At 34.1% G+C, this 21,013-nt stretch overlaps 2 protein-coding genes across 2 annotated transcripts in view; one reads left to right on the top strand and one right to left on the bottom strand.

Annotated features, from left to right (window-relative positions):
* The window catches only part of LOC142350947 (calcium-binding protein 39-like), a 613,053-nt gene that overhangs the window by 399,536 nt on the left and 192,504 nt on the right, over nucleotides 1-21,013 (bottom strand). The gene's annotated exons all lie outside the window — the stretch shown is intronic.
* On the top strand, nucleotides 2,956-20,590 carry LOC142350259 (frizzled-1-like). Its single transcript, XM_075402037.1, has 2 exons — nucleotides 2,956-3,135; nucleotides 16,912-20,590. The coding sequence occupies exon 2, from the start codon at nucleotides 18,177-18,179 to the stop codon at nucleotides 20,235-20,237; it is 2,061 nt and encodes a 686-aa protein (XP_075258152.1). The 5' UTR covers nucleotides 2,956-3,135; nucleotides 16,912-18,176; the 3' UTR covers nucleotides 20,238-20,590.

Here is a 21,013-nt window from a genome sequence, read left to right as displayed (position 1 = left end):
GGGTCTTCCTCGTTTGTGCCCCCCCCCAGAGTAGCGGGTGCACATTATTTGCACCTCCCACACGCGCGGGCTATGTTTATACACAATTAATTACTACGTAATGACACATGCTCTGTAACTGGAGGTGCAAAAAGTACTGGGAGCACAAACGAAAAAACATCCTAAATATTATTGAGAGTATTGGTATCATGTATCAATTCAAATAAATTGAATTCAGAGTTTATAACGCCATAAAACTAAAACACATATTTTTTTAAAAAAAAAAAGAAGGTCCCCTTGCAAACTACACTTTAAGTGTTTTTGTTTTCGAGACTGCATTTTTTTGTAACACTTCAAAATCACTGGAGCAGTATAAACTTCATTTTTTGGAAAGTTCAGAGCTCTGCTTATCGATGAGGAGGACTATTTCTCTTGGTTGCAAATATAGCAAGCGTGAAGTGAGGTAACGATAAAAATTTGGTCGGTAAATTTTGTTCTGACCCTTGAAACCTTGTGGCTGCCTAATTTTTTGTTCAGTTTATTTTTGGCCAAAAATCAGGACGCAGAATGATTCAAAAAACAACATAGATATAAAAATGGATGTTATCACTATTTTTTTCTACATTTTAAGTTTTTCCGAGAAACGTTTTTTACCACGCTTTTAGTACAACGTTTTTAACCTAATTATCCATGATAAAATTTGTTTCGTGACACAACTTCATGTTTAACAGAAATTTTAAATTTGACAGAAAATATTTCTAAGCTTATCGTGCATTTGTTGCTTTATTTATATGTTCAACTGCATTAACAAAAAATTTCACAGTCAATGTTTATTTCCTTGTTATCAAAAAGTAAAAGAGCCGACTGTTTGATCTGAAAATTTCGCTTCAGATTGGAACTCTCATTGTGTCCAGATATTTTGAAAACTTGATAAGGGCGGAAATTAGAGAAAGGTTTCATTGTTATTCCTGTAAAAAAGTGAAGCCTAAATGCTTCACGTTATACACAGTATAATTTTTTGCCAACTTCAAGGTAAATTTAGTTTTCAGCATTAATTTTCTCAAAAATATTGGATAATAATGCTATTTTTAAATCCATCTTGAAACAAATTTGTTTAGCAAATGAAATTTTTTATGGTGAATCAAAATATAACGATTTTTTTGTTGAAGAAAATCAACGGAAACATTTTAAATAATGCTATATTTTCAGAGTATACTGTAGTTTTCCGATCAAGGATCTCATCAAAAGTAGCTTTTGACAATTAAGAGCCTTTTGTCGGCATCAACTAATATAATAATGTGAACAAGTGTTGTGAAACAATAAGGATAGCTCGCAAAATTTGTCCGGTTTTTTAGAGAATTGTAGAATTAAACTTTATGTAGACGAATCTTTTTAGCATTATTGGGTTTTAAGTTCAAGCTAAAACGACTCCAGTATTTAAGTAAGTTAGATAGTGCGAAACTTTAGATAAAATTTGAAGTTTATCTGTCCAGGCTGCCTCTTAAGGGCTGTTTTGTTTCGATTCTATAATCGATTGCTTGTTTTGCTTCCGTTAAGTTGAAGAATTTTTTCAGCCATTCACTTTGTTTAGAAAACCTATAAATCTTTTTTTTTTCAATTAAATAATTAATATTGAACTTAAGACAAAACCATGAGGAATTTAACATTATTTACTTTGGAATTTTGATTCTGCTTCTCTTTTTCTATGACTTGTGATAGGGAAATTTGAATTTGTGTCGGGATTTAACAGGAAAGCGCATTTTACCCATCCCTTTATCTTGATTAATATCTCAATTTAATTTGGAGCTATTGGAACCAGTTTCATGTAAACATTTTTTAAAGAAAACTAACATCATTTGTATTCAAAATCTTTTTTGGGAAATAAGTTCTTTTCCAAAAATTTCTGCGATTTCATCAAAATTTGTACTTCAAACTCGGAAGGGAAAGAAAAAAAAACTGAAAAAATGAGAGAATCAATTTTGATGAAGCATCAAACAGGATAAAACGCAGATATGATAGACTGATGTTTGTCTTTGATTTGATTTTTACTACTGCCGCTATTTTGCTTTTCATCCATTTTTAATAATTATGATGATCATCTTAGCCGAAGTGCCTTTTAACCGATATTTTTGTTACCCATCAACAGGTTAAAGCTATTGAAAAAGTTATTTTTATGAGAATTAAAACAAAGATAAAAGCGCAAACTATTGCTATCCTTGAATTTTATTTCTTGCCTTTTCAAAAAAAGTGATTTAATTATCAGTTAGTGACTTGCGCTAAACAAGATTTAAAAACAGTAAACAAAAGGTTAATATCATAAATTAACAAAAAAATTATTAAAAATTACAGAATAATCACGATTCATATTCGCCATTATATTTATTTTGATCATCAGAAACTTTATGAAATCTTTTTCTCAATCAATTCTTAACTAATTTATAATAAATTTTAGAATAAAATTTTAAATTTGTTCTATAGGTCATGTTTTATAATAACTTTTATAAGTTTTGCACAACTGTGCAATCAAAATTTATTATATTATTACACAGTGCGGATATTTTTCTTTAAAATTTTTTTTCTTATGAAATTTTCGTTAATTTAATCATTCGACCTTTTAAAACAGGAAAATAGACGAGATTGCAAAAGAACACCTTAAGGAGAAAAGTGTTGAATAATTCCAGCCATTGTTCCTTTTTCCAATTTTTCCAGATAAAGTGGGGGGCGTACCTTTGGTTGCCGCCTATATTTTTGCCGCTTTCAGCTCCAAAAAAGACGCGTTTTTAAAGCCTGGCTTCGATTACGGCGCATAAAAAATAACCAGGTTATATATACGTACACGTTACCTTTTAGCTTTATATGTGATACTACAAAAATAAATTTTTTTAAAGCAGAGCAGCGCGCTTTTATATATTTTATTTGCCTTGCAGAAATGCCGACTCCTTTTTTGTTTTCTTTTTTGTTAAAATGTAACATTTTAGGAGTTATCCATTTTTCCTTCAAGTATTACTCTACACTAAAATAATTCCCGAATTCTTTTCCTTTTCACCTATTTTGAGCCAGATTTATCCCAGTTTATAGCCGTATAGATCCCTAATGCTTTCCACGTTTTTCGCCTCAAGATGTGTTTCATTTTGGATAACACCTCGCTCATTTTAGGTTCGGGAAATTAATAAATTTGAAAAGAGACCGTATCCATTTTTGATTAATTTCACTAAAGGTGAAATTGATTTAAATTTTTTTTATTTCTATGTAGCAAATCTAGCATAGTTTTATTGTGGTTTTGTCCTGAGCAAAAAGAAATCGAAAGATTAATCGAAGTTTGAAGTCGAATGGTTCTTATATATATCATATATAATATTGGCATCGCCAAAGAAGATTTTTAGAATATTTCGATTTGTTTTAAAACTTTTGCTTTATTACTATTTTGTGTATTTTCGGGTGTTTTAGTAATTAAATTGAGATTCATAGTGATTTTTAGGGTCAATGGGAGCAAAACCTGAGGTTCTATCAGTTAATTTTTAATCTAACTTTTTTTAGAAAAAAATGAATTAATTTGAGTATATTATATTTGAGTATATTATATACTCATCTAACTATAATAGCTCAGATTTTTTGTTCCCTACAGAAAAAAATGCGCGGTTGGACCTAACATTCAGACCTAACGTTCAGATGAGATCAAACAAATATGGAAACTTTATTAGCCATTTTCTAATTTTTCAAAAAGATAATCTGGCTAGATTCGTGCAAATCAAAAAAAACTGTAATAAAAATTTTAAATATAAACTTGTACAACTGAAGCAAATTTTTCAATAACTTTTTCCTGCGTTGGCCCAAAAATCATTGTGATTGATTTTTCTTTTTTTATATGCAAAAAAGAAAATATCTGAAAACCAAATTAAAACTGCCGCAAGCACTCCGACTTCCAGAAAATTTTCCCTGTTTGCATTTCACAACAATTTTCAACCATTTTCACCGAATATGATTATCTACAATCTGTTAATGAAAATTCTCTGAACTATTACTGAAGAAACAAGATACGAACTTTAAGCAAAATGACGTAAACAAGATAATTGCTCAAATCATACAACTTTTGATGACTCTATGAATACTATTTTATATTTCACACATTTGCTCTGACACACGTTATTTTACACTTGACCTTCCTTAGCGTCCCTTCGCCTGAATGGGTTGTTCCACGAAATAAAAAAAGTAATATTAAACTAATTTTCGCAACATGGCAGCAAATTAGCTAATTTATCAACGTAATTTTATTATTGAATTTTACTTGAAATAATAAGTCTTTAAGTTTCGAAAAAAATACTATATATCTTTCAGAATCACTCAAATAAAAAATACTCACTCGGTTTTTGAACTCTCAATACACCCATAGAAGTATTACAAATGTAGCAAAAATAAACCCAAATAAATTACGATTTTTTTAAAATGAACACTTTTTTTGTTTAAGCCGGTTCTGGGTAAATTTTATATGATACTTCCGTATTTCAAATTGCATATCAACTTCAAACGCTTTCAATTCGAACATATTGTCTGCTATCATTTGAGCTAATTTTTTCAAGCAGTTTTTTAAAAAGGACCAAAAAAGCGTCAACAATTGTTCCAGTTGCCATACATATAATTACATATATACAAATAACAACTGCATGTACTTATACGCATTTGTTAAATGAACAATTTTAATTATTGCTTTCTTAATTTTGCAATTAAACATTAGCTTCCATTTTCAATTTAGCGGTAATTTTCAAAACTTTTTGGACCAAGAAGAGAGAAAAGAATGGGACAAAATTTTCAAAATTTACTTTTTTTATCTATTCTGCTTCAGTTCCACCAGCTGAGCGTGCATAAAACTTTTGTACCCCTCAAGTGCAAGGACCAAATTTTTGCATAGTAGCATGCTATGTAACAACTCATAATTTTGCGCGTGTTCAAATTGATCGAAATTCAACTCTTTTTAATATGTTCTGTGGCTTATTTCCAAATTACAATCATTGGTTGTGTATAGCTGATATTTTTCTGTGAACATTAACATCAAAACATCAAAGGTGTTGATTACTGCTTGTAATCGCCAAATTGGCCTCTGTCTGTCTAGCCAACAACTAGAAAAATACAACTTACGCCAACATCCCTATAACCCTCGTCAAGGGTAACGTTGAAAAAACTTATGATCATTTGTCAACCAATAATAATAATAATAAAATAAATGATAATAATAATAATAATAATAATAATAATAAAATAATAATAATAATAATAATAATAATAATAATAAAATTAATAATAAAAATAATAATAATAACAATGAATTCAACCAAACATAGTTACAACCAGCTTGGTAGTCCCCAGATTAAGTAAAAACCAAGTTTCAATAATTAAAATTTCTCGAAGATTTTCCATCCTGAAGGGCAGCTTTTATACTTGAATCTCTTCACTGCTTCTCCTTCCAAAAAGTTTTTCACTTCTCTTCAAAACTGACATGGATTTTTTGTGGTGATTAGTTAGCAAAAATGTTTAGTTGAGACAGAGAATTAATAAATCGGGCTGATCTGTTAGAGTAATTATCTTCAAAACATTTCCAAAAAGTTTTTCTGGCTTCAAAAAAACTTTTTTCCCTGGATCTGGTCTTTGAACAACCAAAAGTTATTGACCAGTGGTCTGAGGCACTCAGAGGAGTCAAGCCCAGAAAAATCTTGATAAGCAAGATTAGGTAGCTAAGAACTAGAAAATAAATGACTGGGAATAGACGATTTCGAACAAGGTTTTCATCTAATACCTTGTCAACCAAAATTGAACGGCAATTTATCCATTTTAAACATGATCTTTGCGGTCTTTCCAAGCGTTTAAGATACTGAGGTCTTGGCTTCCAGACATTTGGCGCATAAAACACCGAAGAGAAAATATATGTTTTCACTAATGTGAAGTTGGCATTTTCTTTTGTGGTGCGGGGTATTACTCCTTTTGCAAATTACGCCTTTTGCAAATAACTCTGCGGACGAATCATATGTTTTTTTGTATGAGAACTCGAAAATGCTGAAGTTGTCAAAGTTAAAATTCAGTTTGTTTGAACCAGACTATTTGATAGCTTTATTTATATCAAACTGAAGGTCTTTATGTTCTGAAATCTGTCCTATTTTTTCGTATCATCGTCATAAAGGAAAGTTTTTTAATAAGCTGATCAGTTCGCTCATTTGTGCATACGGAGAACAAAAACACAGCAAATATTGATCCCTGAGGACCCCCGCTTGAGATTTGTGAGAAAGTAGAAAATGCAACAAATTTTTCATCAGTTCCAAAACGAGCGAGCTTTTGACGAACAATTTTAAAATTTATTTTGTATCAAATGCTTTAGCAATATCGAAGTGAATTGTTATCGTGGATGAACTCTCATCTAACGCTTGATATAAGTTATTGAATCAGAACTAAGATTTCGGCTGATTTTGTGCTTTTTCTTCTTCAAATAAACTCTATGTTGGCCTATCTTGTTTGAGTTAGATGGCGGTAGAGTCGAACAGACGCAGCGCAGAACTCTCTAAAATGAGAATTAAAGCCGAATAATTCCACAGCTTTGATTGGTCGATTTTAGAAAGATGAGTTAAAAGACACTTTTCTAAAAATACCTGTAAATCAGAGTAAAAATGGTAGACCTATGATAGCAATATCGTCAGGGGATATTTTAACCCTGTACACAACTCAGTGGACAAGCAGACAGATTTTTTTTCGGAAAACAAAATTTGATAATACAATTAATTACAAGTAGTTAAATTGGTAGTTTTGAAATTATAGTTAGTGATAGCAACGTTTAATTTTTCAAATTATGAAAAGCAAAGAGTTTGTTAGAGCAATCTATGCCGAAGGAAGATTGCGACCCCCAAATTTCTGCGACATAGTCATCAAAATATGTTCAGTGTCTTCAAAAGTTAAGCAGTTGTCAGAACCCGGGTCGAAGTGTCACCGCTAAAAATCGCTAAAAGATCTAAGATTTGCGGTGAATTTGATTAAAAAGTGTAAAATTTGCGCTCAATGCGTCGAATGTGGTGAAAAAGTACTTATAATCAGTGAAGTAACGGGGGTACAGCCAGTGAGAGGTCGAGTGGAGAGCAACTGGGCTGCACATTATAGATAATCAAGCAACGATAACTGATTAATTCGTTGAGTCTTGCCATCGGCTAAATATTTAGTTTTCGCCGCATCATTGAAGAGTTTTCTCAATTTTTCTCAAAATTAATTATTCTACGTGACAGTTTAAAAGTTCCGCACCTTGATATTTTATTTTTCCTCAGGAATTGATTGTTTATTTTTGTACACAATTTTACAGGTGGTAATTTGTCATTTGATAACTTCAATTTTGACCGTTCTTCTGTGATTTATCCCCCAAAAAGGGGGAATTTGAAGCTGTAATCAAACAGAAATTACTTTTGACAGGATAAATTAACAATCAATCTTAAATATTTCTCTACTTATTTTTGTTTTGTGTTACTTTCGCTTCCTGAAATTCAGGATAAACAAACTAGTTCCAGTTTTGACGTACAGAAAATTTACCGGGACAAGTAAGTTTGAAAAGATATACTAAATCCGCTCTCAAAAAACAAATCTTAGCCAAATAAATTATTTCAAAATAACTTTGCATAGTTTTGCAATCTTTGCATAGCTTAGCTTTCTAATTTTCTACTCCATGAAAAAGTTGTCATAACTTTTTGGACTTTTTAATTTCATCTCCATGAAAATTTAATCCATGTCTGCCCTCGATATTTGCTCAGCCTTGTCCAAACTTAGTAATAAATTGCGTTATAACAAACACTACAGGTAAAAGTTGTGGCAAAATTCGCAAAATAAAAAGGGCTGAAAAATTCCGGCTACAATTTTTCCGTGCTAATTTGTCGTCTTGTCTGGCCGCTTTTCCGGGTTTTCCAGCTAAAAGGCCTGGTTTCTAACATACCTTAATATTTACTCTCTTGTCAATGGAGCTAACTAGTCTATATACCCCCCCCCCCCCCTCCCAACCCCTCCAATTCTTACCCAAGGGTATCTGAATTTGTCAATTCCATTCAATTTACGTTCTTTGTTTTGTGCCTTTTCGTCACATTTTCCTGGCTTCATTTTATCTTTCCTAGGTCTGGGCAAAAAATTGAACTGATGTGGGAATTGATTTTTTAAAGTCTCAATGCCTACTAAATGGGGTCAATTATTCTGCTGAACAAGTTTACCGATTAGAAAACTGGTTGCGATATTATTGATAATGTTAATTTTAATCAAATTTTACAAAAAGCAAGACCAATATTTTTACTTTTACACCATTGTCTCTTTTTAATTTATTATATTTATTTTATTTATTATTATGTTATCAAAAATTATAGAGAGAAAATGTCAAAAGATGCTAAGCAACTCCTGAGTCCGAGTCCTCATTTGAAATTACTTATGATCAGAACATCGGAAACAGTACATGGGGGGGGGGGGGTTAAGTGCGTTCTATGTTAAACGCACGAAGACATGCTCTGAAAAAGAACCGATTTCATTGCACAAGTCAAAGTCTGATTATACCCGATTAATAGGAAACGAGAAATTGATCAAAAATAAAATTGAACAAGTCTTTCCGAAGAAATTTTTATTCTGAAAATTTTTTGTGGCATTTTTTATATGAGCTTCATATAAAAAGTGAAAAAAGAAACAAGAGGCTCAATTTTGCCTCATAACCAAAAAAAATAGTTTCTCACAGGAGCATTAGCAAAATAAACGTTTAAAAAACCTGAAATGTAAAGGAGGCACTCTTTTGTAGATCGGTGCTAAACTGAAGTGACCGGTTGCGGAAAAAAGTGACCGGTTGCGGAAAAAACCCACGGAAAAAAACCTTCACTTCATTTTAGATAGGAAAAAAAACCACGAAAAAAAACACTTTACCATTAAAGAGCTGTGCATTTAGCGTGTTTGGCCATGCCTCAGCGGCCTGTGGGACTTGATATGAAACTATCACAACCGAAAAAATTATCACGACCAAAGTTTAATTTTAAAATGGGGGTTTATTTTCCGTGGGGTTTATTTCCTAGACCTATACTGACATATAACCTGACACAATTATTTTAACCGGTAATTTATCTTGAAACTCTTCTGTATATATTATCATTCTATTTCTACGTAATTCATGTTGTCCACAAACAAAAAAAATAAACATTAAAATGCCGTCGATCAAATTTCGTACCATACTCTTCTTTTTTTCCTCAGTCAAAAATGATGAAATCGTTCAATTTATTGTTGCCTTTACTGCGGTAATTAGCGTTCGTATGTTATAAAATTTAAAATATTGTAGCTATTTCGCAAAAATTATTGAATGAGAATTGAATAAAGATATTGAACTCTTCGATAAATTTCATAATCATCGTTTGCAGTTCACGAAATTCTACAGTTTTAGAAATCAAAAATAAACATATTTTTCTCCGAAATTACACTAACTTTTTTCAAAATTTGAATTCAACCAAAAACGATTTACAAAATGGACAACTTTTCGATCAATCACTATATCTGCTCAGCAGCATCATTTTTCTGCATTGTGACTATCATTTTTTCCAGCGATTATATAAATTTCACAATTTCACAAATTGCATCAAATATTTACTGAGAGATTCTTTTGAACTTTCTAAAAATTTGTCATTTTCCCTCGATTTGCGTTTTAATGGACGCTTGGTAGGGAATCAAAAAAAACTGAAACTTGTGAGGCCGAAAAAAATTTGTCTGGCAAAAGATATATTGGAACATTTTTTTCAAATAGACAAAGGAAAATTTTCTGAAAATTTAGACAAAATTTATAATTTGAAGCAAATAACAATTATTTCTGAAGAACTTATTTTAATGGTCTTTCGTCTCCAAAATAGTATTTGAAAAACTCACTTCGACTCATTGATTTATTTAAATGTCTTAATAATTTCGATGGTATTGAACCTCAATTTCAACTTATCTCACAAACATAGGAGATAATTTATCAATAGAATTAAATTTTTCGGGTTTTAGCCTACCACGGACAAGACAATTAAGTCACTTTTTCTCAAATCATGCAAAAAATGGCAGGAAGGTTTACAATTTCAGTAACGTCAATACTATCTTTGCAACTTTTAGAATTATGAAAGATACGTTTTAATTTTGCATACAACGCCAATTTAACAATGGGGCCAAATTCAACTATCCGAACTGAACTAAATAACACTGTCCTGGGTAAGGTTTAAAAAATAGCACTTTAATTCACATTTTCATTTATAAGCTGGATCACATTTTTTAAAAGTTCTTCTTCAATTTCAAAACTTATTGAATGTCGTTTCAAAGGGGCTATTTCTGCGGCCAAAAATTATTTGTTTTGCCTCGAATCTATTCGAAAGAATTTTTTTCGACAGATTTTAAATATTTTGCAGTCTTCATTTTCTTTTCTTTGATATTCTTATAATTTAGTGGTTTTGACAAAGATGATAACGCAGACACTTGCAAATCATAGCAATTTTTGAGAGTTTTTTCAGTCGTCTCAACTTTGCGACAAGCTGATAAACTCAACAAAATTATAATTGAGTTAAAAAAATTAACAACCAGAAAGTGCGAAGTTAATTAGCGGAGCAGTTTTGTTCTTGAAATGTTATAGTTGTCAATTTTTATATGTGACACATAATTATTAGTTTCTGCCGGACAGACAAGCGTGACATGCAATTGAGCCAGAAGTTGGTAATAAAATCGAAGCTGGCAGTTTTTTATTTATTGTAGAACAAGTTAATGACATCATAAAAACTATACTTGGAAATATGCTGCGGAAAATCAGAAACAAGATAAAGGTTTAGAGCAGATGGTAAAGGTTTTTTTCTTCAAAAATGATTGAACGGCGTTGAAACAACAAAATTTTTGAGGAACAATTGAGCTCGTTAACTTTGTGTCTAAAACTTTCCTCATGATACCTAATTTTTTCTATGTCTTCCGTTACACCCCCCCCAGCCGCGTATTTCAGTCAATTTGCGCCCCTCAAAAAGTTAAATTTTCATTTTTATATAGCAAATCTGCTATTTTCTATCTAAGTAATGGTATACTAGTGACGTACAAGTTGTAAGGGAACTTACTGTAAGTATAAAACCAATAACAACGCAAAACGAAATAATTTAGTTTTTTCAGTTAAAGTTTTCATTTATTTCAAATTGGTTTTGTCAGATATTTATTGGATCTATTCTATTTGAGCCCCCCCCCCCCCCAGTTTAGTGGGCATAAATGTTTTATGACTCGCAGGCGCACGTGCTGTTTTCTTACATAGTAACGCGCTATATAACAACATAATTTGTAACTGGAGGTTATAAAAAACACTGGAAATATTCTTATATGTATTTGCGAATAGTAGCGAAATAGTTTTTAACATGTGTAACCGGGGCTTCAAAATTCCTCGGAGGAATAATGAAAAGTATCGAATTGTTAAATTTCTATTTTTTCCAATAAATTTCAAACCTGTCAACAGATCTTTTTTTGTTTTTGCAAGTTCAGGAAAATTTCAAAACAATTTGGTATTTTTACTTGGTTAGAGAGATGAAAACAAAGCAAAAAACATGACGGTGAAGTTGATCAAAAACATTATTTGCCCTATCTGTGAGAAAGAAATCAATTAAAAATATATTCCCTATAGAAATCACTATTTTTCAGAATCTTGTAGAAAAAAACCTGCCGAAAATAATTGTTTTTTAAGGCTGTGAAAAACACTCTTTGAACTCGTTTTCTCATAACAGTCAAATTCTTTTGCTTGAAAAACTTATCCAAAAGTTTTGCAAAAAAAATCATTTTTTTAAGGTTATAAAGAGCTGAAGATATGTATGCAAGAACAAAAATTTTAATCAAATGCATAAATGTTGTTGTTAGTTTTTTTAAGAAAAAAACTGCGGTTGAACATAAAATGTTGCTGGTTTCAAACGTACTAAGTCTCCTTTTCAAATAAAATATCTTCAAATAAATTATTTCAAAAATCTCATGTAGGAAGAATATAACGCACAGTCGAATTATCGATGTGGAATCAATAATCCTGCAGGATTCGTTCAAAAAGGATGGTACTAAATGCTTGGAGGATCTCGGTACCCCATCTTACAAAATTCTACAGAATCATAATCGTCATATATGGTTTGTGTGCTTTAGTGTATGGTTGGAGTGATTATACAAGGATCAGAAGAAAAACTCTAGCTTACTCCGAAAATTTTCTTGATCGTTATGGCCTAATGAATTAGACGATCATTGAAAATTTTCCCGTTAATCAGTCAAACTCGGGTGCATAAAGTGGGAAGGCACGCATTGACTGGGCAGTACAATCTAAAATTCTCTTCTGTGAAATCACACTATTTTTTCACGTGGGATAAAAAATCAAACAATTTTTTCGTGTGAAAAACGCGTCTTGTGTGATTTCACACGAGAAAAACTTAATCATGTGATAAAAACTTAAACCATTGTGCGTCTGGATGAGCGTATGAGGAAAATAACCAATTTGCATAGGACTTTTTTTCTCAAGCTGTTTTTTAGTTGTTCTTCTCTAAAGAAAAATCAACGCGGAAGGGATAACTTTTGCGAAAGCTTTCTCTCGTTTAAGCGTTGAAACCCAGATCACTCTAGATTAATTTCTTTTTGTTTGTTGCGAAGCGACATGTTGCACTTTCTCTGTGTTATTCGAAAGAAAAAAATAAGAGAGATAATAGAAATATCAAGACAACTTTTATGATACCCTAGAAGAGGTATAAAGGAGTGGTGGAAGACAAATTGGAATACCGAATCAATTCAACATTCTTACACACACCGGAGACGTTGGAGGGCTATGGAACGATGCTTGCTCTTTGAAACAACCGAAATGATCAAACAATATAAACTCCGAACAGATTATCAAAAGTGCAAAAAATTTGTGCTTCCGGGGCCAATATGGCAGAGCAGCAAAAGCTTTGGCTTTTGGTGGTTTTGCACCAGTCAAAAAGGCAATTCTCGATATTCTGAAAAATTGCATCCCACTGAAGAAAATCCCGTGTAAGGCCAAAAATGTAAGGCCATCGCAATCTTATAAATTCAAGGAGGAATCGTTTCGGAACAGCTGAACTCGTTTTCTAGGTTTACAGCAGCTGGTCCCTGAAAAAGACTACCCGAACATGTTTTGCAGGCTCTACAGTGTACCGCTTCAGATCAATCACAAAAGGCTTTGAGATTACTGACTAAGCTGATAAACATAAGCCGTGGGGAACTTCCGGAATTTGTCTCAAAAGCACTTTGTAGTGCATTGCTATCAGCCTTGTTGAAAAAGAAAGTCGGTATCTGCCCTATTGCAGTCGGAGAAGTCTTGAGGAGGCTATTCGCTAACTGTTTAGCCAAGGCAGCAAAACCAGAAAAAATTCAGAACCTGCAATTGGTTGTTAGCGTGAAGGGTGGAGCGGAAGCCATTACAAATTCGACTAAGTTTTCGTATGAAAAAATACACACCTTGTCAAGTTCCACGCGTATTTTGCAAATTGAAATCTGCGATGCATTTAAATCGAAAGGCAGCAAAAGTTTGAAGGCTGTTGCCAATTCATTGCTTGTCATTGCAGCTTTTAACAATTTCCTTCACTGCTGACAACAAGTTTGTTGTCAGCAGTGAAAGAGGTATCCAACAGGGCGACCCATTGGTTCCTTTGGTTTTTTTCTCTGACGCTCTGGCCCATTATAGAGAAAATTCAGGAATCGTCGCCAGAGTTTCAGCAACAATCCTGGTTTCTAGATGACGGTGTCTTGGTGGGCTCAGACGACGATCTCATTAGATCTTGGAATCTTCTATGTGAGCTCGGACCTGATTGCGGCCTCCACGTCGGGGTCAATAAGTGCGAACTCTGATCCATGGTAGATTTAGACAGACTCAATAAAAGAATAAAACAAAACAATATTTCGGACTTTGAGGTCCTTGGAGCTGCATTAGGAAACGCAGAGTTTGTCTGCTTGAAACTTAACGAAAAGATAGGGAAAATAATAGTACTTTTTGAAATGTTGGACAATCTTAATGAGCCTCAGTGCGCCTTAGGTATCCTACGTCATTGCATTAGGGTGTATTCATTGCGTTGTCAAACGTCCACAAGTTCAGTTTTTAAATCCCTAAAAGAATTTGATTCCCAACAGCGCGAAAAACTCGAAAATGTCATGGGAATTCTTCTTCCATAAGATTCCTGGACTCAAGCAGAACTGCCCATAACCCCATCAGGGTTGGGGGTTCGCCAATGCCAGGACCAGTGTAAACCATCATACGTTGGTTCAGTTCTCTCTTCGGACGATCATGTTTTTCAAAAACAAAAGGTGAAAGAAGCCCAAAAACTGCAAAGTTTTTCAGGATATTCTTTTAAGTATAGCAACTGGACATTTCAAACTTTTTGCAAAAGAAGATGCAACAGGCTAGTGATAATGGCGAAGTTCAAGGTCTAAAAGAGAAATCAGCTTCCGAAAAAGAAGCCGCCCGACTTTCCTCATTGTCTATTCAACATTTTGGACCAAGATTGTCTGCTCCCCTTCCAGCTCTCGAGCTTCATACGGCACCAAATGAGTTTAGAAATAATGAAAAGTACAGCTTAGGTGTTCCTGTCTGTGACGTTGAAAGGAAGTACTCTTCTATAAAGCAGTAGTTTTTGACATCTATGGGGATCATGCCCTTGCATGTAATTGTCGAGGAGATGCAATTGCAAGACATGACCGGATTTGAGATAAAATAGTGTCTGCTTGCTCATCTGCCAATTCTCACAAGTAGTGGAAAAAACCTCATTCCAGAAAGCCAATCACGCCCCGGAGACATCGTTGTTCCGACTTGGAAAGCGCGAAAAATTGCTTCATTTGTTGTAACTGTTAATTCGTCGCTGCAATCCAACTCTCTCACTAATGCGGCTACAAAGGCATGTTACGCGTTTGATGCGGCACATGAACGAAAATATTGCCTCCACGACGATAACTGCGCAAAAATAAGAATCGGATTTGTTCCCCTTGCAATCGAAGTAATTGGCGGAATATCGGCAACTTTCAAAAAAACTCTCAAGCTTTTGGCTGTGTTAATTGACAACCGTTCTTTCCAAGTGCAGGAATTGTCTGTAGTTTTCTGTAAACTCTTGCAATCCTTGTCAATCACGGCTATTCGTGGATCAGCGGCACTTGCAATCCTTGTCAATCACGGCTATTCGGGGATCAGCGGCAATATTGTTGGCACGGGCTCCTCAGTTGACCATTTTTTATTTTGGGTGATCGGAGGGGAGATTGCTTGATCCATTATTGTCGCAATCATTGTCGACATTTATGATTAAGATGTATGCCTCGATGATTTTGGCTCGCTCGTTTTGGCCAGATTTAATTACGATTTCAGAATAAGAAGAGTCCAGATTGGTCCTTTTATGAGGAGCCGCCTAAACGCTTGCAGCAAACGGGACCCTTTTTAATGTGCAGTTCTACTATTTTTATTCTTACCTTAACAAAGTGGGAAAAAAAAACAAACATTTCACATGTGGAAAAATAAAAAAAATCACTGAGGAAATGAGATTCATAAACTGTTGATCTGTTGTATTGATAACCACAGTTATGTTAACAAAGTTAATTGTCAATGAAAATTTTCACTTAAAAAATTCTTACAGACATACACACACATGCACACATACAAACACGCACACGCACGCACGCACACACACACACACACACACACACACACACACACACAAGTACACACACACACACACACACACACACACACACACACACACACACACACACACACACACACACACGCTCACACACAAACACACACACACATACATACAGAAACACACACACACCCAGCTAAGCTACTCTCGATGTTAATCTTCACATATTTTCATAATAAAGCCAAGAAACTTGAGATAAGTTAATATCATTATAGGCGGACAGCTGTTCACGGCTGAGCCTCTCATGTGCAAAAGGGGGTGTGGGGGGTTACTGAAAAGTAAAATAAAAATCGTCTAATTTTTGTTTAGATATAACAGTTAATATTTTTTGTACTAATTTATCACTGCTTATCATATGAGCATAATTAATATAAAAACAAGTCAGATTTGTCTTTCTAATCAAGGCATCTAATTTTTCGGTTCAAATGAGCCGTATTTTCCAATTGAATAATTTGTTATTCGAAGATATTAAAAACTGGTTAATTTATGCCAGAGTAATAATAGTTATTAATTGGCCAATATCAATTTTAATGGCGCGGCCCTTCGACTTTCATCTTACAAGCTTCAACCATCGATAACAAAATAACAAAAATTTTATCACCAACGTGTAAAAATCTAAAATACAGCATTATATTTATATATTAACAAGTTTTCATTCATTTTTTGCATAGAATACTCGCCTATAAGACGTTTACTATTTTTACTGGCTTGCTTATTTTTTTCACACGCAGGCAGAAAAAATAGCCAGTTTTTTCGGTATTTGGTTCGATCGAAAGCAAGTATTTGAGTTGTAGCTTTCATATTGGATCTGTTTTTATTTCTGGCTCAATAGAAAACTAAACCGACGTCCTATCAAGCCTAAAATAAACAATCCTAATTTTCACAATGCCGAAAGTTAATTTAAAATTACAACAACCATTTATTGTAAACATTTGTGCTATGGTTACGAAATATTTCAACTTTTTTGTCAAAGATAAAGTTAAATAAAGTTTAATAAACTTTTAAAATAAAGTTTAATTTTCATATTTTCATTGTGTTTTGGGTAGATTTTGAGTATTCGCCCAAAAATGTTTTCGGTTAATTGAAGGGGAGTTATATTACTACACTACAAATATAAAATTACAATATCGATTTTGCGCGTTATAGAAAGCGAGAGAGAAAAAAGAACTAGACTTAAAAGCAAGCGCACAAGTGTATAAAATTCGGCGTTGCATATCGAGATGAAAGAGAATTTTACTTTTTATAGCGCCGCGGCCGAACACCTTTGAAGTCCGGAATTTTGTAACTCATACTGGTATTGTATTTATTTAAACAGCCAGATAGCTTACTTTTCAGTTTACATTACTTTTACATTATTTTATCACAAAGCAGAATAAAATCCAAATCTATTGTACTACACTATTTTCTGCTCCGATAAATATAAATTTACAAACTGTAAATCTCGCAGATAAATTACAAAAATTACAAAATTACTGTTTTTCTTTTAGAAACTTGTTCAAAATCTCAAGTTTTTTGCTTTGAGCCAGAGCAAAAACAATATATTCGAGTATTTTGCTTTTTATTCGGAGCTGTAATTTAATGGCTTTGTTATACCGGCCCTTCACTAGTTCAAGGGGCTATTAACCATAGCGAGATTTCGGTTAATTGATCTCTAATTTTACGCGATTTCTACTCCAAACTTTATTCACTCGTTTGTGAGAAAATGCAATTAACCGTGCCTCTATACGAGCTAACACGTGATAAAGCGCGTAAGATTGCGCCCAATTGATATATAACGTAGTTTGCCTAGCTTATCCCCCCGATTAAGTGGGTTTAGTTTACTTTACCCGGTTCATTCTTTATTGCGGCGCTTCGGCGATCTTGCTTAGAAGTTTAATTTGCGAATTCTTTCTGATTTATGAGCCTTCCATTATGTTTGTGTTTATATTTGCTCAATTTTATGACGAACCGAATTAAAGCGACTTTGATGTCGGTGAAATTAAACTCTTTTCGGGGGGCAAAAGTTGTAATAAAGGAGTGTATGTTTAAATTCTTATTACCTAACCAGTGCCGAATTGACGCCAATTTGCTCAAACTTTCTTTGGTTTTATAACTTATTATAATCGTTTAACTAACTTGGTTAAAGTGGCTCCGTTGCCGCCTTCAACTTTAATTGTCCCTCAGCAAAAGTTTAACAAAACTACAAAATCAACAGCAAAATTGAAATTCAAACTTAAACTTCACACAAATTTCAAAAGTTAAGTGAAATAAAGCAAAACCCAATCTCAAGTTTATCTCGACGAACTAAGCACCCAAGTTATAACTAGTTACAGCTAGTAAGTACAATCTCGCTCAATATTTCAATTGAATCAAACATCACCGATTACTTCACTTTGATTTCAGAATTAATTCAAGTTGATCGATCAACTTGGCGCCAAAATATTTCTTTTGAGAGTTCACTTTTGGTGAAAATCTGACAGAGTTCAAACCTTATCGTGACTAATTTCGCTCTATTAAATCTTAAATTTAAAAATGGGCTTTTTCGATAATATTCTGGCGAAGATTAACATTTTTGGGTTGCTGCTTTTGTACGCTGGAATTTTGACATCTGCTAACGGCGTATCTTTGGAAAATGTTCCCAAAAATCGGGAGAATTTTAATAAAAAACCGACAAAAATTGACGAAAATTGTTCGCCCGTGACGTATCATTTCTGCAATTCAGATTCGTTAAATTACACAATTTACACCAGCCGAAGTGTGAACGAGAATTCCGAGTTTATCCGAAGTCTCGACGACTACACCCTAACTGCCCAACTTTTGTACGAATTTGTTCCCCTAACTGATTATTCCTTTTGTTTACTAAGATGGAAAAAGTTAATTTGTTCAGCTTGGTTCCCAAATTGCGCGACTTCTGGTAAAAACTCGCCGGTGGTCGAAAAGGAACTAAAAGGCCAACCAGCCGAACCTCGGCTATCGGGTCAATTGGCCGAAAGGGAAAAGCCCGTTCAAATAACCGAACAGCCGATTTGCAGAGAAACTTGTGATAATTTGATGCAAGAATGTTCGCCTGAAACGGCTTTAAACGAATTATTCAAAGAAAAAGATTCCGTTCACGATTTCCTGCTAAAATATGCTGAAAATTTCAAAAAATCAGCTTTCGACAACTGCAAAATTTTTCCAAAATCAACCGAGAACCCAAATTGCAACCCGTTTTCAGAAATTATACTGACAAGGCCCAAAATTGTCAGCAATGAGACATTGCCAGAACTTTCGGCCAGTTTTTACGGAAATATTTCTCAACCAGTTTCGATTTCTTGTTCTTTTATCAGCGAACCTAAAGACAAACCGTCGGATCAGTACAAATTAATACGTTATTGGGTGCTATACTGGGCTTTAGTTTGCTTAATTTCATCTTTGTTCACGTTTGGTACTTTTTTAATCGATCGATCGAGGTTTAAGTACCCCGAAAAGGCGACTGTGTTCATCTCGTTTTGTTACGTAATGATTTCGGCCGTTTACGTAATCGGCTTCTTCGCCAAAACTTCGGTTTCATGCACTGAAAACCGAACAGCTCTCGGAAAGTTACCCGAAACCCAGGCAAAAATTGGGTTGAATTCCGAAGTCAGCCGGGGTTTGGGGAATTTTGGATGTGTCGTGTCCTTTGCCGTGCAATATTACTTCCTCATGGCTTTATCAATTTGGTGGGTTGTTTTCGGGCTCGCCTGGTTTCTTGCGGCAGGGCTAAAATGGTGCCAAGAGATTATGGACCGGACGTTATGGTTCATGTTTCATGGTGTCGCTTGGGGGGTTCCGGCTGTCAAAACCGTCTTCATAATAGCCAGTAAGGAAATTGACGGGGACGTTTTTACCGGAACCTGTTTCACTGGGTATTCGAATCCAGTTTTTCTCTGGTCTTTAGTCGTTGCACCATTTGCAATTTACCTAATTACTGGATTCGTTTTACTCCTCACGGGTTTTGTGTCGCTTTACCTTATAAGGAAAGAGATTCGAAAAGAGCCGAACATGTCGGAGAAAGCCGAACGAGTCATTTTTCGAGTCGTGATGTTCGTGTTGATTTATGTTATGGCCGCGGCCATATTGATTTCAGTTTTCTTGTACGAGGATTCGATTCGGCCGAGGTCGTGTGGGTGGTATCGCGAAAGTCAGGGTTTGTCATCCGGTGAAACCTCACTCGATCTGGACTCAGAAACCGAAACCTATTCGGGTTGTTATTACCCAAGTACTACAGCTTTAATCGTGAAATATTTCATGCTTTTTATACCCGGAACCCTAGCCGGGTTCTGGTTATGGACGCCGAAAACACTGTCAACCTGGAAAAACTTTCTGTGCTTCTCTCGAAACGGGGCGAAAAAGGTTAAACAAAATAACATCGTGAACAACCCGAAAGCCCAAACGACAGAATCGAAGAGTGTTCGGGTTCATATTTCACCCGACCAAACCCCCTCACCCCATGGGCGAACTTTTACAGACTTGGAACGGGCAATTCTGTGTCACCCTATGAACCGAAATCAGTTCAACCATCCGTCGGCTTTGTTAAACACGAAGTTCAAAGACCTCGGAAGTTTCGTCTGAACTCGAAATTTCCTATTTTTGAACCCCGAAACGTCATCTTCACAACTTCACTTTCAGCAAAAAATTATGGAAAAGACTGGATTTTATTCGTGTTTGGTGTGGATGTTTCCGTGCTCAGCTTTAAGCGTTCGCAAACTTTAGAAAAAAGCTTTAACCTCAAAATTAGCTTTCAATCTTGGTTCAATAAATTTGGAAAAACTCAATAATTTTCCCGAATAATTGTTTATAATGATGTTATTATGACTAAACAAACGTAAACAAAAACAAAAAACTTGTTCACGAATTCATAGCTTTATTAGTTTACAAATAAATGACTTGAACTATTTTTCTAATTCAATATATTGTTAAATTTATTTCTTTTTTCTACAAAATTGAGGAAAAAAAGAGGTATGAGCTTAGACACCTCATTTTTGCGATCTGGAATTGTAGCCAAGAAGTTGGGGAAAGTGAAAAGAAAAGATACAAAAAATTTATCTAAAAATGATTTTTAAAATTTGACAATTTATCCTATTATGATGTCAGACAATTTTGATGAGAAGACGATTTTGGCCTTCTCAACTGTCGGCTAAATTGAGGATTGGATGGATACATTTGTCGCCTGCATAAATTGCAAATTGTTTAGCATGTGTTGACAACAAAGAGAAAGTTCAAAGCACCTAATGAGGTCATTCACAATAAATTTAGTGGGTTAAAAACATATGCTGTTTATTTGAAGTGCTTTTGAACTTTTTAGCATTCATTTAACCGTAATATGGAAATATGTCGCCGACGAGAGA

This window comes from Convolutriloba macropyga, chromosome 12 (assembly GCF_964194025.1).
Source record: "Convolutriloba macropyga chromosome 12, txConMacr16.3, whole genome shotgun sequence".
Taxonomy (NCBI): domain Eukaryota; kingdom Metazoa; phylum Xenacoelomorpha; order Acoela; family Convolutidae; genus Convolutriloba; species Convolutriloba macropyga.
The sequence above is the reverse complement of the archived record's forward strand: the minus strand, read 5'-3'. Positions and strand labels throughout refer to the sequence as shown.